At 38.2% G+C, this 22,971-nt stretch overlaps 1 protein-coding gene across 4 annotated transcripts in view; it reads left to right on the top strand.

Moving 5' to 3' along the window:
• Positions 1-10,692, top strand: part of SNAP91 (synaptosome associated protein 91) — a 145,006-nt gene extending 134,314 nt beyond the window's left edge. For all 4 annotated transcript variants that reach the window (XM_042939273.1, XM_042939272.1, XM_042939271.1 and 1 more), the window contains 4 exons: positions 2,833-2,916; positions 4,447-4,551; positions 8,568-8,670; positions 10,634-10,692. In XM_042939273.1, the coding sequence (XP_042795207.1) occupies positions 2,833-2,916; positions 4,447-4,551; positions 8,568-8,660 (282 nt within the window). In that variant the 3' untranslated portion in view covers positions 8,661-8,670; positions 10,634-10,692. The remainder of the gene's footprint in view (positions 1-2,832; positions 2,917-4,446; positions 4,552-8,567; positions 8,671-10,633) is intronic.
• The last annotated feature ends 12,279 nt before the right edge of the window (positions 10,693-22,971 follow it).

Below are 22,971 nucleotides of genomic sequence, written 5' to 3'. Positions count from 1 at the left end.
GTCCATACAAATTTTAGGATTAGTTCTAGTTCTGTGAAAAATGCTGTTAGTTTTTTGATAGGAATTACATTGGATCTGTTGATGGCTTTGAGTAATATGGGCTTTTTAACAGTATTAATTCTTCCAGTCCATGAGCAAGGTATATCTTTCCATGAGTTTGTGTCATCTTCAATTTCTTTCATCAATGTCTTCTTGTGTTCAGGGTATAGATCTTTCACTTCCTTGATTCAGTTTATTCCTAGGCATTTGAATCTTTCTGGTGCAGTTGTTTTCTTAATTTCTCTTTCTGCTGCTTTGTTATTAGTGTAGAGAAGCATAATATTTCTTATATTGAGTTCATATCCTGCCATTTTACTGCATTAATTTATCAGTTCTAATGGTGTTTTGGTGGGGTCTTCAGGGTTTTCTACATATAGTATCATACCGTCTGCAAATAGTGAGAGTTTTCCTTCTCCCTTACCAATATGGATGCCTTTTATTTCTTTTTCTAGTCTGATTGCTACAGCTGGGACGTTCAGTGCTATGTTGAATAAAAGTGATCAGAGTGGACATTTTTGTATTGTTCCCTATCTTAAAGGAAAAGCTTTAAGTTTTTCACCATTGAGTATGATGTTAGCTGTGGGTTTTTCATATATGGCCTTTATTATGTTGAGGTATATTCTCTCTCAGTTTACTTTGTTGAGAGTTTTGATCATCAATAGATATTGTATTTTGTCAAAAGCTTTTTCTACTGCTATTGAGATTATCATATGGTTCAGGACTTTTTTGATTACTGATGGAAGTTTTTTGATTACTGATATAGTCTCTTTATTTGTTATAAATTTATTTAGATTTCTTTTATAACTTCTTCAATCTGTTTTTGTACTTTGTCTCTACTCTCGTGTTTATCATTTCCTTTCTCTGCTTTCTTTGGGTTTAGTTGTTTCCTTTTTCCTAGCTTCTCAGTGTGGAAGTTTAGTTTATTGAGTTGAGATCTTTCTCCTGCATATGAGCTATATGCTCTTATTTCTTTGTATGTCTCAGAATTTTTTTGTTGAAACCTAGACATTTTGAATATTATAATGTGTCTACTCTAGAAATCAAATTCTATCTGTTACCTAAGGGTTTGTTGTGGCTACTCTTTATAATTTATATAAATTATAAATATAGTTTATTTGTTTGTTTTGATTGTTTAGTGACCATTTTGAACTAATTCTGTAGTCTCTGTTCTTTGTTATGTGTGGCCGTTGAAGTCTCTGCTCCTTTAGCTAAGTGATGAGCTAATGATTAGGCAGAGATTACTTAAATTCCTTGAACCAGAATATCTCCCAGTCTTTGTAGAGGAGCTCTGAGTGTGTGCTGGGGCAGGTCTTCAGAGTCAACCAGGCAGTTTGCAACCCTGCCTTAGCAATCACTTACAGCTTGCGCAAAGCCTCAGGGTCAGCTGGGGGCCCTCTCCTGTCTTCCCTGACCCTGCACACAGCCCTGGGCGTGTGCATGGTCTTCCAGATTCCCAGGAGTATGTCTGAGATTTTTAAACCTTTAATCCCCACATCTCCTTCTCCAGCCTTTCCTCCCAAGGTTTTTGTTTAGTCTACTGTTTTTGCCCTGTTATCCATTGCCTCAGACAGCAACAACTAAAACATTTGCCTGTAAATGGCTTCCACAAATGGCTTCCCCCAAAAGTGCTTAACAACTTTAGCACTAGGTGCATTCCCTGTTTGGTGAGACAAAGACAAGCCTTTTGAGCCAGTCTTTCCAGGGAGCCACACAGACGAGACAAAATAAATAATTAAATATATTTTACTCCCTCTGGTACTATTACTGAAGACATAAGCTGTTATTTTCAAGACTACAGCTATGCTAAAGAACAGTGGGTGAAACTTGGGTAAGTTAGGATGCCACAGAGCTCACTACTCTTGCCAAGATCCAGCTGATTTTCTTGAAAAAGTACTTTCTTGATTACTGCAAGCTTTTGGTTAGTTTTCAGAGTTCTAAAATAGTTGGTTCTAATAGGTTTTGCCTGTTTTTCTACCTATTTTATAGATTGGGGAGACTTTCAGAGTTCCTTACTTCACCATTTTTGCTGACATCACTATTTTCTTTTTTAATTAGGATTTTGCTCTAATAGTTGAGTTCAATTTAAGGGATTGCAGTAGGGTTAGTTTTAAACATAAGGAAAATATTAGGAGATTTGTTGTATAACTAAAAGCTGTCAGACCTGTATCTGAAATGGGATATTTGTGCTTTATTATGTAATGTGCAGTCTTCTAAATGCTTCCTAAAACTTGGATTTAATTTTGGCCCTTGAGCAAATGTAGAGCCATCAAAATTCAGAGAGAAGTATAACACAGAAAAGAATCCAAAAATGGGGGTGGGGGGGGGGGGCAATGGAAACCAAGCATTGATATGTAAATGAAGACATGTTTTTCAAATGTCTAGCCCAGTACCTGTAGGAGGATATAATGATAGGAAAAGACATGCTTAGAGAAACTCAACTCATTTACAGTGAGGGTGGAAGAGAATTGTAAGAGGAAGAAGAGAGGAAGGCCAATGCTGTGAGTAGGCTTTAAACCAGTGAGCCCAAATAAGACAACAGTGAACATCAAGTTAGTAACCTTGTTCATATCATTAGCATGGTGCTAGAGCCATTTTTTTTAATGTAAAACTAAAATGGGATATTTCTTTACATACCCACACATATTTAAAGGGGCATGTATTTTAAAATTATATTCTGTCATTTTAAAACCAAATTATGTTGGTTCTTTTTGTTTGTCATTGTTGTTGGTGTGTGTGTGTGTGTGTGTGTGTGTGTGTGTGTGTGTGTGTGTGTGTTGTGATTTTTTTTGGTAGCAAGGAGCTGTACCTCCTACCAGTTCAGTTCCTCCTGTTGCCGGGGCCCCATCTGTTGGACAGCCTGGAGCAGGATTTGGAATGGTGAGTGGCGACTTGTGCTAAAAATTGTAATTGACATTTTTGAGGCCTTTGCCAAATCCTGTATTAACAAATACCTCTACAGAATATAATTCTTCCCTGAATACAGTAAAGTAAAACTCAAAAAATTAAGTCATCTGCTTTAAACATTAGGAAGTCTACACATGACATGACAAAGTCAGCTAGAAAATATTTAAAATTGGGGTGCCTGGGTGGCTTGGTCACTTGAGCATCCAACTCCTGGTTTTCTGCTCAGGTCATGGTCCCAAGGTTGTGGGATCGAGCCCCACATTGGTCTCTGCACTGAGTGTGGAACCTGCTTAAGATTCTCTCTCTCTCTCTCTCTCTCTCTCTCTCTCTCTCTCTCTCTCTCTCTCCCCCCCCTCCCTTTCCCCCCTCCCACCCCCCCACCCCTCTCCCCCATTCACACTCTCTCTCTCCCTCTCTCTCTCTCAAATAAAATATATTTATATTTAAAATAAGTTCTTATATCAAGATAATTTCTATGTCATTTTTGGAATAATACTTACCAAACATATTGTTAGCTCAGTTATCAAAATCAACTCTTAATCATTATACTAGCACTTTTCACTTACCACTTTTAGCACTAGTAAATATTAGGACTATGATCCATAAATCAACACAGTTGATCGACAATTCTTTATCTCTTAAGAATTATGCTTACAGCAGACAAATAATCACCAACAAAGCCTGGTTGGGATAAGGATGCCCTGTGGCCAGCCAGACTTGCACCGCACCTCAGTGATTCTCTGCCGTCTGCCAGCCTTACGGCACCCATTGTTCAAAATTACAAGTTATACTTTCTCACAGACCTACATTCCTCAAAAATTTTCAGAAACATATTAAAGACATAAACGTCAGGCACTACTGTTACAGGATTCTTTACCTCAGTACCTGGAGGTCACTGTCTCACTCTTCCAAAGAATGAAGGCACAGAGTAAAATGAACAGCAGGCAAGAGTTTGGAAGAGTGTAAAATCAGAAAGTAAGAACAGTATGAAAGCTCTCTTTACAGAGAGGGAGCATTTGAAAGTGAATGCCCGCAGACTGTGGGCCAAGGGCTTTGTTTTTATAGGGTTTTGCTTGGCCCCTTTCCTTCCCCCTTGTTTCTTCTCAGGTCCTGCCCTTATTGGCTGGTAACTCTAAATGCCTAGTCATTCCTTTTTGATTGGGTCATTTCCACTGTATGAGGGGTGGTCTGCAGCCATACCACTCCTGGTGGGTCGTATGCTTTATGGTCTACTACTTATTTTTAGTTATGTCTTTTGTCAAATTCCTGAAGGAAACCTGACGGGAGTAGGTGGTGTCTGCTACATGCTTAAGAGGAACCTTCTGCCTGATGGGGGGTTTGCTGTGGTCAGGTGCTCCCCACATTCTTCCAAAATAGGTGTTTTTCCCCACCCAGGGACCCCAAGTCCTAACATTTCCCTCTCTGCCCATTTTACCCTATCTTTTCCCCATCATGTGACCATAGTGGATTCCACTTAGGCTGTGAACCACTCTTCCTTTTCAGCCTCCGGCTGGGACTGGCATGCCCATGATGCCTCAGCAGCCAGTGATGTTTGCACAGCCCATGATGAGGCCACCCTTTGGAGCTGCAGCTGTACCTGGCACACAGGTCAGTTTTTTAATGTCCTCAAAATAATGACATTAATGTGTGAGTATAAAACTGCCATGTGGCAGACTCTTTAATCTTTTACCTGATATAATCCTTATATCTGTTGCTTCAGAAGTTAGGGGAACATGAAAGACAGATTAGCAATAGTGTGAGAAAAATGAATAGAAGTAACTTCCTATCCTAAGTCCCTCCATTCCTCTCCTACTTAATTCGGAATAATTCCTGAGAACAGCTAGACATTTAAAGTATCTGAGCATTTATTCTGTAAAAATGAGTACTTCTGATTCGTAGTTTTATTATGTGTTTCCAGAGTTAGGTAAACCCAGGGATAGGGACCGCAGTCCTCCAGACCACCAGGTTTGCCCAGGCGTTGTGATACTAACGACAACAAGTAGCCAAACTGCAGAGTCCAGGGGAGCAGCCCCTACTGTTGCAGGATTTTTTACCACAACACCGGGATTCGTTGTCTGGCCGCTTTGAAGAATGAAGAGGTGGACACAAAATGAGTAGCAGGCAAAAGTTTACTAGAGTATAAGATCAGAAAGGAAGAATAGTAGGAAAGCTCTCTTTACAGAGAGGGGACATTTGAAAGTGAATGCCCGAGGACTATAGGTGAGGGTCCTTGTTTTATAAGGTTCTGGTCAGCCCTCCCTTCCCTTCCCCCTTGTTCCTAGGTTCTACCCTTATTGGCTTGATAGCTCTAGGTGTTGGGTTGTCCATTCCTGATTGGCTCGTTTCCATTGTATGTGGGTGGTCTCGGGCCATACCTAGGTCTTTTGTCCAATTCCTGAAGGAAAACCTGAGGGGGGAGTAGGTGGGGTCTGTTACATTCTTAAGAAAAACCTTAAGCCTGAGGGGTTTTGCTGTGGTCAGGTGCTCCCCGCATTGTTCCAAAATAGGTGTTTTCCTCCACCCAGGGACTTCAGGTCCTAATCTTTCCCTCTCTGCCTACTGAATCCTATCCTATATTCTCCTATCAAACTACAAGGCTGCCCTCACTTCAGACACCAGCCACAAGTTTGAGAGTCCCAAGGGCTACCCTCTCACTTCAGACCAGCTGCCTACAAATTTGAAGGTTCTCAGACAATTTCCTAGAATAACACACAGAACTCAGGAAAGCATGAAATGTATTGCAGTTTTATTATAGTGAAAGGATACAAATTAGATGTAGCCAAAAGAAAAGATGTGCAGGGTGAAATCTGGAACTGGGAAGGTCCCAAGTATGAAGCTTCTTTGCCCTCCAGAGTGTGTTACTCACCTGGCATCCGTGTATAACAATATACATGCAGTATCGCCAACCCAGGAAGCTCCCCTGCACCTGGGGACGCGTGCCGCGTTTGTATTGAAGTTTCCGTATATAGGAATGACTTGTCCGTATATAGGAATTCTTGTCTCTGTGGTTGAACTTAATCTCCAACCCCCCCCCCCCCCACCTCACTGAAAGTCAGGCTGATATCATGTAGCCCCAAGAGCCAACACTCTAATCATACTGGTATTTCTGGTGTGGCCAGTCCCCACCCTGAGTCCTCTTACTAGCATCGACTGTCAGGTGTGGTTCCAAGAACCTTTGTCCACCCTGAATGACAAAGACATTCCTATCACTCAGGAAATTCCATAGGTTTAAGGGTTACCTACCAAGATTCAGGACAAACGACAAACCCCTCTTTAGATGAGGCCCTATTTCTTACTACACAAAGTGCTACCTTTGCTTACAAAGATGCTAAGGCATGTACATTTTGCTGAATTGTTTTGCTAATAGTGATAGTCATGCTGATGAGTAACCAGTTCTTGATTCCTCTTATAAATGTCCTGGCCAAGGTGAGGGTATATGTAGAACCAAAGAGGCTTTCACCATGAGAAACTGCCATGGATGGAGTCAAAACACCAAGTATGACTTTACTAGCACCATGCTGAGCAAAGCAAAACAAATAGCTCAAATACAATGTAATGGTATTGGCAAATGGTTTCACTTCTATAATGTTTTTAACTTACCAAATGGTGTTTATATTGTGTTATCCTTCGGATACCTACTTTGAACTTTCTGAGAATACTTTAACCTCTTTGGCTTCCTTTCATCGTCTCTAAAATCCATCCTCCCTACCCATTCCCAAATTTTACTTTCAGCTTCTTTAACCCCTCAAAAGCCACAGTGACCAGAAGAGAGAATGATGGGTGTTCAAAGAGATAAATTTAGAATGTGAGAAACTCGAGCCTTCAAGGCCATACTCAAAATACTGGCTTCCTGAGAAATTTTCTACCCTGCTCTGAGACAAATGGACCCTACCTCATGTGGTTTCTGAAGGGAGTGAGGAAGGTTCTGGGGGTAATAGTTGGGGTTTAATTTAATCTAGATATATTTAAATTGTAGGAAGGACCTGATTTATTATGAATGTTTTCGTGATGGTTGAATATACCCATGACTACCACTTTTTTGAAAAAAGGCAGAACATTTCTATTTTTATTACTTGGAAGAATTATTATTGAGGCTTTTAAAATCTTATTGTATTTAGTGTGCTGAAAGCTTTAAAAATAAATTAACATAATATTATTTAAATAGTTGTTTCTCTTGCATAATGCCAGTGTTACATAGCATCAGTTCATTTACTTAATTCAAAGAATGAAAATGAAAAATAGATGGCATGATGAAAATCGTGTTTTAATCATTTAATTGAATTTATAGTGATTTAGGAAACAGTATGCCATTTTAATAAAAGTTTTCGATTGTATTTCCCATATCAGAGAAGCATCAGAGGTGATTATACTGGATAGTAAAATATGATTTTGTAACTTCAGAAAACAAAACAGTTTTTCATTACTGACACCTGGACTGTTCCACTCTATCTCATTTGGTTGGTATCATGATGATGTCATCTAACCAAATTATTCATGATGAACCAACTCTTGAGTTTCTTACCTTCCGAACAACTTCAACACTTGCATTTATTTTCTTCCTGATCTTCCTGTGAAGTAGGATTCCTGCTTTTCAAAAAGGAAATTTGACTGATAGGTACTACAGTCACTCAATAGTTTCTAGACATGGGAACAAATCTAAAAATCCTTACTTCTGGAGCTCTATTTATTGAACCAATGAAAACATATATCACTACCCACAATCAGAGATTTCTATCCTGTTACAGGGTAGGAGAATAATTAGACTCTAAGGATCCATGTAAATTATTACCCTACATAGATTACGTGACCTTTTCCAAGGCCTCATACCCTGACACTCCTGCAAAAGCCTGCTTCCAAAGCTTATTTCTGTCACGTAATGAAATAATATGGGTGTTAATTAAAGAGAATCAAGGTAAGTTCATTCTTTGTTGCTTTTGCTAACAGTACAATATGATTTTATCCTATGGCATTTAGGAATTAGCCCTCTCTGTGAGCCGGACAGGCAATACAATTTACTGACATTCATAACTGGGAAACTCTTTGCCCATCTGAAACAGACAGTGCCCCCAAACTTGTTTTCATTTAAAATGCTTTGTATGAAATTCTGGGATACCTAGCTAATAATTTAAAGTAATTTCTTAAGTGACTTTCTGCAAATTATTTCCTTTCAATTTTTCCTTCAAACTCATTCTCACTGTAAGGAAAAGTTATTATAATTCCTTTATTAGCTTAGTGGTACTGATAACTCAAAGTAAAAATGCTTTTGTATAGAGCAATTGATTGTTGTGTTTTTTTACTCCATATTCATAATATCTGTATGTGACTAGTTTTCCATGTCTTCCCTAACTCTTACTCATATTGTTCTGCCTGAGTCCTCAAATACTACTTGGGCAAAATCTGCTGTCAGAGAATTTTGAGAAAGCCAAATATCATTTGAAATGTACTTTATGAATCCAAAATTAAACACAACACTGTGGCTGAGTAGAACAAAGTAGATTTTATAAACCTTTAGCCATCTGATCTTCTGCATGTTTGGTTTCTGTGGTATGTGCTCTGCCTAATGCTTACCTGTCTCTCTGTTTGATTTCTCTTTCTGCTATCTTGGGCTGGCTTTTCCCCATTAGCTTTCTCCAAGCCCTACACCTGCCACTCAGAGTCCCAAGAAACCTCCAGCAAAGGACCCATTAGCGGATCTTAACATCAAGGATTTCTTGTAAACAATTTAAGGTATCTAATATTGAGCTTTTCCTGTGGGCTTGCAATAATGACCTATGCAGTGCTTAGCTATTTCAGGTATGATATTTGTACCTCTGTGCTTTGAATACATGTATAGAGTAATAATTTGAGTGTTTATACTTATTAAGTCAGTATTAAAAGCCATTAATGAATTATCAGTAAATTTTTTTAAATCTTAATTTATAAAACTAAGAGAGAGAAAAGCCTCCAAGTTGTCCTGAAAAGCACAAAAATTTTACTGATAAAGCAAAAAGTTACCAGCTTGGTAAATTAGAAAATTACCACTTTACTACCTGATGATTGGAATTTATAAAAAGCTAACATTTATAATATTGCATTTAGAAATCATCTAAGAATATACTTGACTACAAAATTGTATTTTGTATTTGTTTATACTTTTTTGACCTATCAAATAAAGCCTAGATTGTTACCCTTTGCATTTCTGCATTCAAGCAGAATTTTAAATTTCTAATGCTGTAGTTTTAAATTTCTAGTATAATTTATGCAGTGATGATTAATGGACTTATGGAAGGAAACCAATAAAGGAAAAATGTTTACTACTAACCCCAAACCTAACACAGTGGGTAGATTCTCAACAAATACTTGCAGAAAGTGGATAAACAGTAATAATGCTGCTTTTTTTTGCACAGTACTTTTCATATCCACTTCCTAATCATGAACTCCTCTGGTCATCTTTGTGAGAAATTAAATCCTGTGGAATAAACTAGCCAGATACTTTTTGTCTCCATTGCACAGCTGAATGAACTGATCATTGACATTGAGTGATTTGCCCAAGGTCACACACTAGAGGAAGAGTAAGAGTGTCAACATTTTTGGGCCATTGTCCAATGTAATTTTTATTTTGTGTGTGTGTGTGTGTGTGTGTGTGTGTGTACACACACACACACACACATATGTATATGTATATATATATGTGTGTATATATATGTATATATATACACACACACACACACATACACATACATACATATACATATGTATATTTAAACTTTCTCTAATGCCTACTAATATTTTTATGGAATCCTACTTGATGTTTTTTTCTTATATAAAGTTAGTAAGTTTTATCATTTTAAGGCCTTGACATCTCAGCCAAGTAATTTCTCCTTGTGCCTAACTTTTCTTTTCCACTTTTGGTTGGATTGGGCTAGGGTAGGCATAAATGAGACAATGAGCACTTCTTAGCCATTAAAGTTTCAGGACCTACCAAGGATACTGCAGGGAGCAGCCTTTTATCTACCTCTCATTCATTCAGTAAATATCACTCTCATCATATGCCCGGAACTCTGATGAGCACCTGAGACAGAGATGCTTGAGACAGCCCCAAGCCCAAAGGTTCACAGTCACAAGGGAGACAGACACAGACTAATTTATGAAAAAGAGTTACCCATGTGATTAAGGCTTCACCCCAGGAAGATTTCCTGGCAGAGGTGCCTGGTAAAGCACAGACTGGCCAGAGTAAAGGGGGAAGTGGTATTCGCAAAGGCACTAAATTGCCATGGAAATCTCCCTCCTCTATTCTGTTACTTGTTCAACTGTTTAGTGACTCAGTGAACACCATAACTGAAAAGAAGCAAAAAATAATGAAAACGACTGCCATTCCTTTTCCCCCCTTCTGCCCTGTTTTAAAGGTGAACTGTTCTTAATTAATAGCAGATGTCTCACTACTAAGATTTCTAATAAGTATCCACATCTCAAAATTTTGCTATTTTTATCTAAAATGAAACTATACATTAAAAGTTTTTTAAAAAATTTTTTTCCTTGCTAAAACTTTAAGCAAAGAATTGTGAAAGGTATATAAATGTGAATTTGTTATACAGAAACATTTTGCATGAAGATTTTTCATAGTAACTGTGAAATAAAAATTGAAAGGGAGGTAGTATGTTTGAGGAGTGTGTAATATTGTTTCTAACTCAAGTGCTTTTTATCTTTACAGCTGCAATTTTTGTGACTGAATAGGAAAAAAATAATGAGTTTGGAGACTTCAAATAAAATTGATGCTCAGAGTTTCAAAGTGAGCCACCAGTACCAAACCCAATGCTTACTCGTAACTTCTCTTCCAAAATGTGTAGCACAGCTGTGAAAGTGAACATTAGGAATGTGTACTACCTTAGCTGTTATCCCTACTCTCAAAATTGTAGTGTATTTGGGTTATTTGTGTGTTGTACGATGTAAAAACAATGAATGGATGTTCCTGATGCCTTTAGTGCTTTTCTGGACCTCGCCCATGGACGGATGACGCAGCTGTTGTGTGGTGAGCCATTTGGAAAGATGTGTCTGTGTTTTTGAAGGTTTCAATGTATATATGACTTTTGGACAAACCTAAACTCTCCCCATGAATTCTCTTTTTCTCTGTATCTCTGTTACAAACATAGTGTGATAATATCAAATAGTAAGGAAAACACTCTTAAATATACAAAACTTTTTCGGTGTGGAGTACATTTTTCCAATCACAGGAACTTCAACTGTTGTGAGAAATGTTTATTTTTGTGGCACTGTATATGTTAAGAAATTTTGTTTTAAAAAATATAAGGGTTAACGTCCATAATAAATACTTCTCCTTGAATCTACCTTATCAAGAATGAAAAAATCATATGGAAAGAATTCCATATGTAATCACTGCTATATTAAAATGTATATTTTGATTATATTTGACAGGTTTTGCATCTAAATTGACCTATTTATTCATTCTTGATTAAATGCACTGAAAAGTAAAGGGTCTGTTTCTATCACGTCCGTGAAAATGAAATTAGAGATGTGCTATTCAGATGATTATGAAGGCACCCCGAGGTATATCTGTAATTTAAAGATTACTGCAAATATTTTTATTTTATTGTGGGTTTTATGTACATCTGTTAATTTAGTATTTCTTTGTGTGTTCTGTAGACTAGTGTTCTTCCATCCCTCAACTGAGCTCAAAGTAGGTTTCGTTGTACCATTGTGATTAGAATTTAAACTAATTCAGAGAATTGTATCCTTTACTGTACATATTGTATTCTTTAATTTTTAATTTGTTGTCATACTGTATGTGCTGATGGCTTGGCTTAAGATTTTGATGCATAAATGAGGTCACTGTTGATCAGTGTTGCTAGTGGCTTGGCAGCTCTTTGTAAAAGCATACTGGGTTGGAAAGGTGTTTGCCTATTTTTCAAATTATTTAATAGATGTATGGTACCATTTAAAAGTGGTTGTATCTGAATTTACTGTGGGGATAACATACACTGTAATGGGGAAAAATTACCTAAAACCAATTTCAAAATGGCATTTCTTTCTATTTCAGTTTAAAACCCCAGTGCATGTACGCCCTCTGAGATGCAATAAACACCTTGAACAAAGAAAATGCAAACATAATCTTTCTCTTTTTGATTATTTTTTAGAGAAAACATCTGCTTCAGATGATACACAGCATATACAAATATTGAACACTTAAAAACATTCACAGTGAGAAATGCTGGCCGTGCCAACATAGTTGTGATTATTTTACCATAAGTCAAAAACCAGAAAAAAAACATTATTATCAGCTGTTGCTAAACTTGGGACTCCATGGATGCTGCCAAATAAACTGAATCCCATATTTCAAAAAAGAAGAGGATGAACTATCTTTTAAATTATGCAACTCTTCTAATAGTTTGGTGAGAATTATCCATGGAAGTTGAAGAATAATAAGACTTTAGATTATAGTTTACACACACACATTTGTTTTGTTTTTTTTTTTTTTTTTTTTTTTTTTTTTTTTTTTTTTTCAACGTTCTTCATTCATTTTTGGGACAGAGAGAGACAGAGCATGAACGGGGGAGGGGCAGAGAGAGAGGGAGACACAGAATCGGAAACAGGCTCCAGGCTCCGAGCCATCAGCCCAGAGCCCGACGCGGGGCTCGAACTCACGGACCGCGAGATCGCGACCTGGCTGAAGTCGGACGCCCAACCGACTGCGCCACCCAGGCGCCCCACACACACACATTTGTATGTGCATGTACTCAGATACAAAAATCTAGATCAGCCAATTATATTATATTATATTATATTATATTATATTATATCATATTATATTATATATTATTATTATAGTTTATACCTATGACTAGATTGTAACAATAACTCAAAAAGTAGTCCAATTCAAATAGAAGTATTTCTCAGCTAGAACCATATTCTTATTTCTAAAACTCTTTCTCTTAGTTAACTACAATTTGTACCTTGAGAACTAACTTTCAGAAGCTAGTATCTGATTATGTAATATGATTTTTGTAGATTACATTTTGGTCATATATTACTCTGTAAGCATATTGTGACACAAATATGTTTTAGTCTTTAAATAGTTTTAAGTTTAATACTGTTGTGGTTGTTTTTTTTTTTTTTTTAGTTTTTTTAATGATTTATTTTTGAGAGAGAAAGAGAGAGTGCGAGCGGAGGAGGAGCAGAGAGAGAGGGAGACACAGAATCCGAAGCAGGCTCCAGGCTCTAAGCTGTCAGCACAGAGCCCAACACGGGGCTCAAACCCACAAACCGCAAGATGATGATCTGAGCTAAAGTTGGACGCTTAACTGAGCCACCCAGGTTCCCCTAATATTGTATTTTTTAATAGGCTTTTTCTCTTCATTGAATGGCCCATGTGGTATAAAATTCTTAACAGGTCAAGCTGCAAGAACATTATTTTTAAATCATTCCCTCAAACCTTGCTGCAGTGAGGTTTTTGGTGGTCCTTGAAGAATTGTCATATAGATGAAATGCTGAAATGAGGTCCTCTGGGAACTTAAAAAATGAATCTCTCTGGATAATTTTCAGCCTGGGTCCAGTTTACCCATGATGTTTTCTACATGGTGAGCATGCCTTTCTAGCCTCACTTCTGCCTCAATCCCCAGCCCCTGTATGCATCAGTATATGGGCACATGCACACTGTTCTCCACATAACCACACCACTCGTGAGGCAGGGGGACACCAGGCACCTTGCTGGCTCACCCAGGGCCCTCACCAGCTCCAGCAGTGCAGCGAAATCCCACTTGTCCATCATGGCCCCCCACCCTGCTCTTCTCAGAGCACAGCTTTCATCAGCCTTTACGACACTTAACATATTGTGTTATAATCATCTGTGGCCGTGGCATCTGCTCTGGTTGATTGTGAGCCTCAGAGGCAGGAAAGGTTCCTGTTCATATCCTCAGGAAGTAGCACTTCAGTAGGCACTGGGTAAGTGTGGGATGGATACAAATATACTAGTTCTCAGAGGTGTCCTGCTTTACCTGGATATTGCTGGGATGATACCATGTTTCTAATTACTGAAGAGTAACTCTCCTATAGCACATTGTCAAATGTTTACAGAGTTTTAATAGCTCACTGTCAGCTCATTTTAATAGAAGAACTGACGTCAATTAAAAACCCATCCAGTTGAAGACTTGAACCACTTATTATATGGTATAATGATTGCAAGTGGTTCTCTCCATGTCAACGTGTCTCCTTTGTTCTCTTTTATATTATCTATTGTACTTTAAAAAAGAGAATAAAAACCAAAGACTTTTTAGGAAGCGTCATGGGGTTTGCAAGAGAAGGAAAGGAGTGCACATAAAAAGAGAAATGGAAACTCAATTCACAGAAAGATAAATTGTGTGAAGGGCCTCCTTCTGTCTCTTAGAGTAGACATCTTTAATAATCTATCCCCAAATTTTTGTTGGTGGAAAGGGGCATGCTCTCACATCAGTGATTATCATGGTGTTTCTCGTGTGGAAGTATAGGTTGAAAATAAAAATCTGTGTTAGTTGCGAAGTCACATTGGTGTATATTTTCAAGGCACCAGCTTTTGTGGTAGTTTATTGTTCACCCTTTTGAACTGTAAGAAAATTTTAGTTTCTCATAGCCTTGCTGAGAGAACATGTCACTATAGCACATGTTATTCAGATCCCCTCTGTGAAGTGGAAACATGCGGGAGCTATGTTTGTGATTTAGTGATACGGTAACTACCCTTAGCTAAACTCTCAGAGCTGCTGTGCTGATACATCTGAATTCATTTCCATGTATGCATGTTCAAATAATTCTGAAGGATAAAGGTATTCTATAATTGACTCTATAATACATACTCTATAACTGATTTATAGACAAGGGGTTTTCAGACTCTGGTTTCATTCTACACCTTTGCACTTTTTATTGAGGACCTCAAAAAGCTTTTGGTTATATGGGTTATTATCTGTCAATGCTTACTTTGTTATAATTAAAACTGAGAGGGGTGCCTGGGTGGCTCAGTCAGTTAAGCATCCGACTCTTGATTTCGGCTCAGGTCATGATTTCACAGTCTGTGGGATTGATCCCTGTGTCGGGCTCTGTTCTCTTAATGTTGAGCCTGCTTGGGATTCTCTCTCCCTCTCTCTCTTCCCCTCCCCTAGCTCACACTCTCTCTCTGAAAATAAATAAACATTAAAAAAAAAAAAGAAATCTGAGAAACTTTTAACTGTCTTTAATTCATTTAAAAATAAAAATATTAAACATTGCATGTTAATATGCATAAGATATTTATGAAAATTCCAAAAAAAATTTAGAAGAGTGGCATTGTTTTGCCATCTTTGCAAATCTCTTTAATGTTAGGCTTAACAGAAGACAGCTGCATTCTTACACCTGCTTCTGCTCTCACTGTGTGGCTGGCAGTATCCTGTGTCCGACAGTCATTGGCAAATTTCCCTCTGAGCACAATTGTGAGAAAATAAGTAACTTAGTATTCTTATGAAAACAGTTTTGACCTCACAGTATTATTATAATTTTGATCACACAGACCCCTTGGAAGGGTCTCTGGTCCTCAGGCATCCCTGACCGTATTTTGAAAACAGCTTCTTTAGATCAAAAGAATTGTTCTCATCTTTGAAAGAGATAAAATTTACTAGTTCTGTTTTATTAGGTTGAATTGTTTCGTGTACATGGGAACATGATAACCTCACCACCATCACTATTTTTTTTTTTGTTCAGTGTCTCTCCAAATGCCCACCTCCACCACGCCTGCATTACTTTTTAGGTGATTCTGGGACTCGTGCAGGGATGAGGATTTTGCATCAGTCTGCATGGAAGGGAGCCTCTGCTCATACTCCCTATTACCTTAGGCAAGTTAGTTTACTTCTCTAAACTTTCGTTTTCTTGTCTGTGGAATGAAAATGTCCACCTATGTACATACTACTAAATGAGATAATGCATGGAAAATACTTTACACAAAGTAGTGCTTCATGCACATTGCTGTCGTTCCTTTTTTAAGTTATTGTTATTTTTGCTATAGGCTTTGCCAATTGTCTACAGTTAGAAGAACACTAAAGGACAGAAAAGACAAGTATAAAAATAGTCAATAGTAGGAATATTCTTTAATAAAGCACGGTCACCAGAAATTCTAAATGTGTTTAAAAATTCGGAAAGCATAAGTGGCTATCATCCACAAAAGTACAACTCGCAGTTTAACACAGAGCTGGAGGATGAATGTGTCAGCTGGGAAAAGGTGTCCAGGAAGGGCACAACACCCACCAGAGTTCTACTCTGTTTCCTAGAGACTCCTTCTTAGAGTTTCCAATCCCCGCTGATGCTTATTAAGAACATAAAGATGCTGACATGTAAATGCTTTATGATAGGATTAAGTCTTTCTACCTGGATATGAAGAAGTTTAATAAAAAATATACTTTGATTTTTTTTTTTTTAAAGCTAGAAGAAGTGTTTAGGGATGATTGGAGATGGAAGATGCCGTCGTAATTAAATATATCCAGAATAGACATGCTGTGTGCAAGGTAGGTAGCCATCAGGGCTGCAGGAGCGAGATAATTTTGAATAAAAGCCTATGGCTGCAAGAGACTGTAGCCTGGGATAGAACCCAGGCCTGCAGACTGCAGCACCCAGAAGGATCAGGACTTAGAAGGGTCCCTTCCCAGCCAGGCGAGGGGGAGACCGTCATCTCTCCGTGATTGTGTTCTCTGCTGTTAACCCCATCTTGAATACTAGATTCATCTCCAGACACCCAAACATCCCGTGGTTCATTTCTCTCAGAGGAGGGTACATCTCTTGGTAGGTCAACTAATTTCGTAATTTATAATGGTCTTTGTAAAATCTAAACAGGAAGTTACACTTTACAGCCTGAAAAGCCTTGTAAATATGTCCCAAGGAAATTTGGAATTATTTTTTCAAGTATCTGCTATTTTGGATCACGTGGATTTGGCACTCTATGGGAAACAGGAAATGAAGTTATGACCATGTGTGTGATATTTCAGATGTAATTTAGGGCTAAATTTTTAGAAGTTCTGTCCTTTCTCCGAGGAAAACAAAATTATGGCTTCAAAGCTACATTAAAAGGAGCATTTAGTTTAGAACAGAGACAAAGGTGCAGTTGCTATTTGGGTTCAAAATAAAATATAGTTAAATGACTTACTAGGTGGTTATGTGTTAACTAAGGTTAGTTTGCTGAAAAACCACATATGTTTATTATGTAACTTTCTTGGCATTGCTTTCTTTGCGTATGGCTATTATCGACCGTATTGACTAATACTCTACAAAAGTGTTAAACATACATATCTAAAAGTGAACTCACTGTCTTTCTCCTCAAGCCTAGTTTTTATGTCTCGCGTGGCGGTTTCACCATCTCCCTAGTCTCCACAGCAGAAACCTAGGTGACGCGACACCCTCAATTCTCTCCTCCGTTCAGTGGGCTGCCAAGTGTACTGAGCATCCTGCTCTCAGAATGTCTCACAAGTCGCCCTCTCCTGCCATTCCCACCACCACTTCCTTAGCAGCTTCACCTGGCTCTTTCCTCTAGACTAATCCCCACCCAAATGCACTTCCATCCAGCCTAAAGGGTGCTGCCGGGTTTCCCTCCCAAAATTACCATCTGATCACATTTCTCTAACTTAAAAACCTGCATCAGTCCCTGGTCATCTGAAGGTTAAAGTCCAAGCTCTCGAGCATTGTATTCAAGTCCACAAGGCTTCAAGTCTAGCTTGGAAACCTCATTTCTTGTCATTCCCCACCAGTAGGAGGTGCTAACCTCCTATACCAACAATCCTTAAGTACTCACTGTATCCTAAACACACCGTGCAGTGTCACACTTCCATGCCTTTGTACAGGCTGCTACTCCCATGGATGCCCTCCTCTCCCCCAAGTTCTCCACTGATAGAAGTAGCAGCCTGCACAAAGGCAATGCTACTTCTCCCATGGATGCCCTCCTCTCCCCCAAGTTCTCCACTGATAGGCTGGCAGACTTCAACTCACCCTTCAAAATCCAACTCAGGTATCACCTCCTCCAAGAAGCCTTTCTTTTATCCTATCTACTCTGATAGAGTTGATCCTTCTCAAATGTGTTTCTTCAGCTCCTTATACTAAACCTTTTCCACACTATTTTGTTAAATGTATATCTGGCTTCCTTAGTATGTTATGAATTCTTTGAGGAAGGGTAGAATATAGGACTTAACTCTATATCCCATGTGTCTAGGATTGGACTCAATAAAAGTTTGTTGAATTACATTAAATTGATCTAACCTAAAATGGATTATAAATACAAAATATATAGTATCTAATTTTCAGGAAATATGTAAAATTGGACTTCATCACTGATTGTAAAATGATCACCTATGTTCAAGAGTTTTGCAAATGTGACCCATTTCTTACCATCATAAAACAATATTATAACAGTGTGTTTGCTAAATGTATTTCCATTTTATAAAAGTACTGAAAAGAATACTGTGTGCATATTTGGTAGTTTTACCACCACTCTCATTACCAAAGTCCTTGAGGTAGCTTACAAGAAAAAATATAAAGGCAGGTAAAACTGAGAAAATGTTTAACCTGCAAGAAAAGGACAAACATCATCGTTGTGCACAGGAGGAGAGTTGCAGAAGGGGGTTTAGGGAACAGGTCGTGAGAGTGGTTCCCAAACCTAGATGACCATTATCAGTATGTGGAGAGATTTATCAAATCTAGATCTCTGGGCCTCACTCTGGGGGATTCCAGGGTAGATCTTGGTGAGACCCTGGAAACAGGCTTCCTAAAATAATTCCCTCGGGTATTCCGATGAGCAGCCAAACTTGGAAACCACTAGGCTAAGGGAAACCACTGAAAAACCAGAAATCCAATGGAATCACAGTGAGTGGCTCTATTTAAAAGCTATAGATGATTCCAGCAAAAGAGAAATTGTCTAAATACTTCAAAATAGGAAAGCCACAAAGAGTGTTTTGTTTCATCTAGTCTAAAAAATGAGACATTTAGTTACTAGTCATAAAAAAAGGTGGCCCATACGGCATTATGATACAGTAGTTTCCACCAAAACCCAAGGTTTAATTTGGGGGTATGTGCAGGAGAGAGATGCTGCCATCTGTGGGCCAGTGACATCCTTTCGTGGAACCACATCACTCTTGGACCAGGCAACGTGAAGTGCCACGACTGCCTATTTGGTGGGTACAGAAGTGTCATATATTTTCCCAGGCCACAAAGAAAGCCTTTTAAAGTAAATGTTCCAAGTGCGGTGGCAAAATACTAAATTCAGGTCTGTCTCAAAAATAACATGCTTTTATTTTTAGGAAATTGCTTGATAAGGTGGTACTTTTGTTTGGCAGTAGAATCTTGGCACCAAGCCCATACTGATTTTTTTTTTAATGTTTATTTATTTATTTTGAGAGAGAGGGGAAGAGTACATGTGCATGAGTGGGAGAGAGGCAGAGAGAGAGAGAGGGAGAGGAGAGAGAATCCCAAGCAGGCTCCACACCATCAGTGCAGAGCCTGACTCAGGGCTCAACCGCATGAACCATGAGATCATGACCTGAGCAGAAATCAGGAGTCAGACCTTAACTGACTGAGCCACCCAGGCGCTCCCAAGCACACAGTGATTTTTAAAAGAAAAACTAAACGCATTTTTGTAGGTAATGCAAAGAAAAATTTTTGAAATATTTGAAGTTGTATCTTCTAAGATTGTTAGCTGCAAGTTTTTCTAACAGCTGATCCATTTAAAGTGGTTTTGAGGGGAAAAAATATTCATGTGTTCTCCCAGAGATTTCTCTACTATGTGCTAGTACATTCTCCTATACCCTAAGATTTATGTTGTTGTGTGATCTGGTATCTGAGTCATTAGCAGTAGTTTAAATTCTAAGTAAAGCAAAAATTGCAAAGTCTCGACTCCTGCCAATCAATGGGAAAAAAGGGCTGATAAGGGGAAGGTGCTTGGAACCCTTCTCCTCCTTACCATCCAGAAATCTCAGTACTGTAAAGATTACTTTTAGGAAATCTCTGAATTGCTTGTCTAGTTTGTAAGCTCCTTGATGGGCAGTTTTTAGAAAAACATTGCATCGTTAGCTAAACCCCAGTAAGCTAGAAGCTTTGAAGTAACATAAGGGGGGAGGGGTACCAGACTCAGAGAGGCTCCTAGCACGTGTGACACACACAAACTCGTACACACTCACACTTGCTCTTCAGGATGAATGATTGCTAGTCTCTGCTCTTAGGAAATGCCAGTCTCTCTTTCTTTCAATTATAGAAGGTAATTTCTACAATCTTATAATACTAATTATAATTGTCAGCACATTATGTTTGCTGAACATTTACATTATATAAGGCAGTCCACCGTGGGTAGACAATTTTTTCCATTACACCAGAGTTGCTGTATCTACGTGCCATAGTGCTATGTGCATGCATAAATTGGGTACAGCTGTATGACAGATTCTAAACTTTCAATAACACACATTAACATTCAAAATGCACAAATATTTTAGCAGTTAAGGATGTTCGGGGTTTGATAAAATATTTGGGAAAGATACTTTTCTTGACTTTTGAGATTAGAATTTCGTTGGAGCATAAAAACAAGTCAATTATGTAAACCACTGACGTTTCTCTTCTTTTAAACAAGACTGTAATTCTTTTTTAAATGTGTTAAGCTTTTTGGATAAACATCTTTCTACAGTGTAATGCCTTCCAAAACTCATTCTGAATATAGCTAAATGTAATATTGATCATGTAATCATCATTATAAATATGCCATATATTGGTATGTCTTCACAGGCCAGTGTGTTCCCATAGCTAACTTCCCCAAAGCTCAATAGCTCCACATGACTATAATTCTGTAGTTTTTATACCTTTTTTAAAAGTCCTTTAGTAGTTTTCCTGCATCCTTCTTTCTGTCAGGCTGTCCCTTCTTGTGACTGCTATAGACTTGCCTTGGCAGCTGCCTTCTAACTGTAATTTGAGAAATCAGATTACCAAATTTGTTCATATTATTGTTCAGATTATTCAGATTCATGTCACGCATGTTTGACATAATATTTTTTGTGACGTTTTAGACATTTGAAATTACCTGCAAAGGAAATTCTAGAAAACAGATATTAATTGCATGGCATATTACAAATTACTGATGAAATTAAGAGTAAAATATATAGAAGAGTAAGGAACTGCATGGTTACCAGACTAAGAGCCTAGAGGAAGTTTCCAAAGTCTATATTCAGCTGTTTGAGCTGTTTCTGAAGTATTCCCTTTAATCTATGCCACATGTGTGAAACTATACACACGTTTTCCATTTATGAATAGATAGAGGATTTCAATAACATAAATGCAAGTTTAAGTATTAGTAAAGCATTTACAAGTATAGATAGAAATAGCCTCAGTTTGGTAAAACCACACTGGAAGGCAATAATGGGTCATATGATCATGTTGATTGCAACGTATTCTAGGTAGTCTGCTTGTCCCCAGTGCTTGATAAAAGTAAATGGATTTTAAGGTGTTATTGGAAATGTTTATTTATTTACTTTTTATTTTATTTTATTTTTTATTTTAGAGAGAGAGCGTGCAAGTGGGGGAGGGAGGCAGAGAAAGAAAGAATCTTAAGTAGGCTCCATTCTCAGCACAAGCCCAAGGTGGGGCTTGATCCCAGGACCCTGGGATCATGACCTGAGCTGAAATCAAGAGTCAGATGCTCAACCGACTGAGCCACCCAGGCACCGTGGAAAATTTTATTTTATTTTATTTTATTTTTTATTTTTGAAAATTTTAAATACTACTAAAGCAAAAAGATTTTGGGGGAAAATTTTGAGGCTGAGATGATCTGATTAAACGTTTACATGGAGATTGAGAGGATAAGGAGTACTACAGGGGCCTGGCTCCTGTCAGTTTGTAGGCACTTTTATCCAGAAACACGCACATCAGTCAGTAGGGAATATGGCAAATATCTGATTCCGTAAGTGCCATGCTACAGTATTCCAATAATAAAATTATTATTACAAATAAACATTCCATTGTTTAAATATGTAGCTATATCTTTAGTGCAATATACAATTAACATGATACCTCCAGTTTTTGAAGCACCGTCACATAGCACAAAGTAATACCCTGAAAGACGAAGCCTCAAGGTACAGTTGGTGATATTCCTTAGCATGTATTGATCACCTTCTCTGTGCCAGGTTTGAACACTTGAGGTGATGATGATGAAAGTGGTGAGAATGATGTTGGTTGGCTTAAGCTGCTGCTCATACCCTTTGCCTAGTTCCTGTGGTGACTGGTGTCTGTGAGGTTTCCTGAGCCTGGCACAAGGTGTAACTTGTGGCTTTTGAATGGACCCCTGTTGTGGACAGTGTTCCCCCACCCCAAATTCATGGTATTTGGAAATGGGGTCTTAGCACGGTAATTGGATTTAGGTGAGGTCATCAAGGTGGGGCCCTTATAATGAGATTATATCCTTATAAGAGACACCAAAGAGCTCGTTTGCATTTTCTCTTGACTGTTCACAAAGAAGAGGTCATGTGAGTCCACAGCAAGATGGTATCCAGCAAAATTTCTGTTGTTTAAGCCACGCAGTCTATGGCATTTTGTTACCACAGCCCAGCTAAGACAACACCTCACCTGCAAGTGAAACAAACTAGCCTAGATTTGGATCACAGGTTAAGTTGGCCGCCATGCTCTAGACAGTTGAACTAAACAATCAAACTGCCAGTTATTAAATACAGAAAGAAGTAGACAAGGAAGTTCCCTCCCTGGGCTTTATTTGTGAGTAGGGCAGGAAACCATCTAAGAGGTTTCCCCCCTCAGTTAAATAGTGGCTCAATAAAGAATCGTGAATCCATCCATAACTCACCTCATCTGACGAGAAAAAGATTTCACGATCAATTAGACCCAATCTCCCAAGTATCTTTTGAACCTAATGGTTAGGGCTTTAATGAAAGAGCAATTCTAGCTGGGGGGGGAGGGGGGGGAATATATATATATATATATATATATATAATATTCTTCCATTAATTAATTGGAAATGTTTACTAACATAAAACTAGTTTCTAAGCCTTAGCAGATAATCTTTAAAATCAG

The sequence above is a fragment of the Panthera leo genome, chromosome B2, assembly GCF_018350215.1.
Source record: "Panthera leo isolate Ple1 chromosome B2, P.leo_Ple1_pat1.1, whole genome shotgun sequence".
Lineage (NCBI taxonomy): Eukaryota > Metazoa > Chordata > Mammalia > Carnivora > Felidae > Panthera > Panthera leo.
This window is presented reverse-complemented; position numbering and strand designations above follow the sequence as displayed.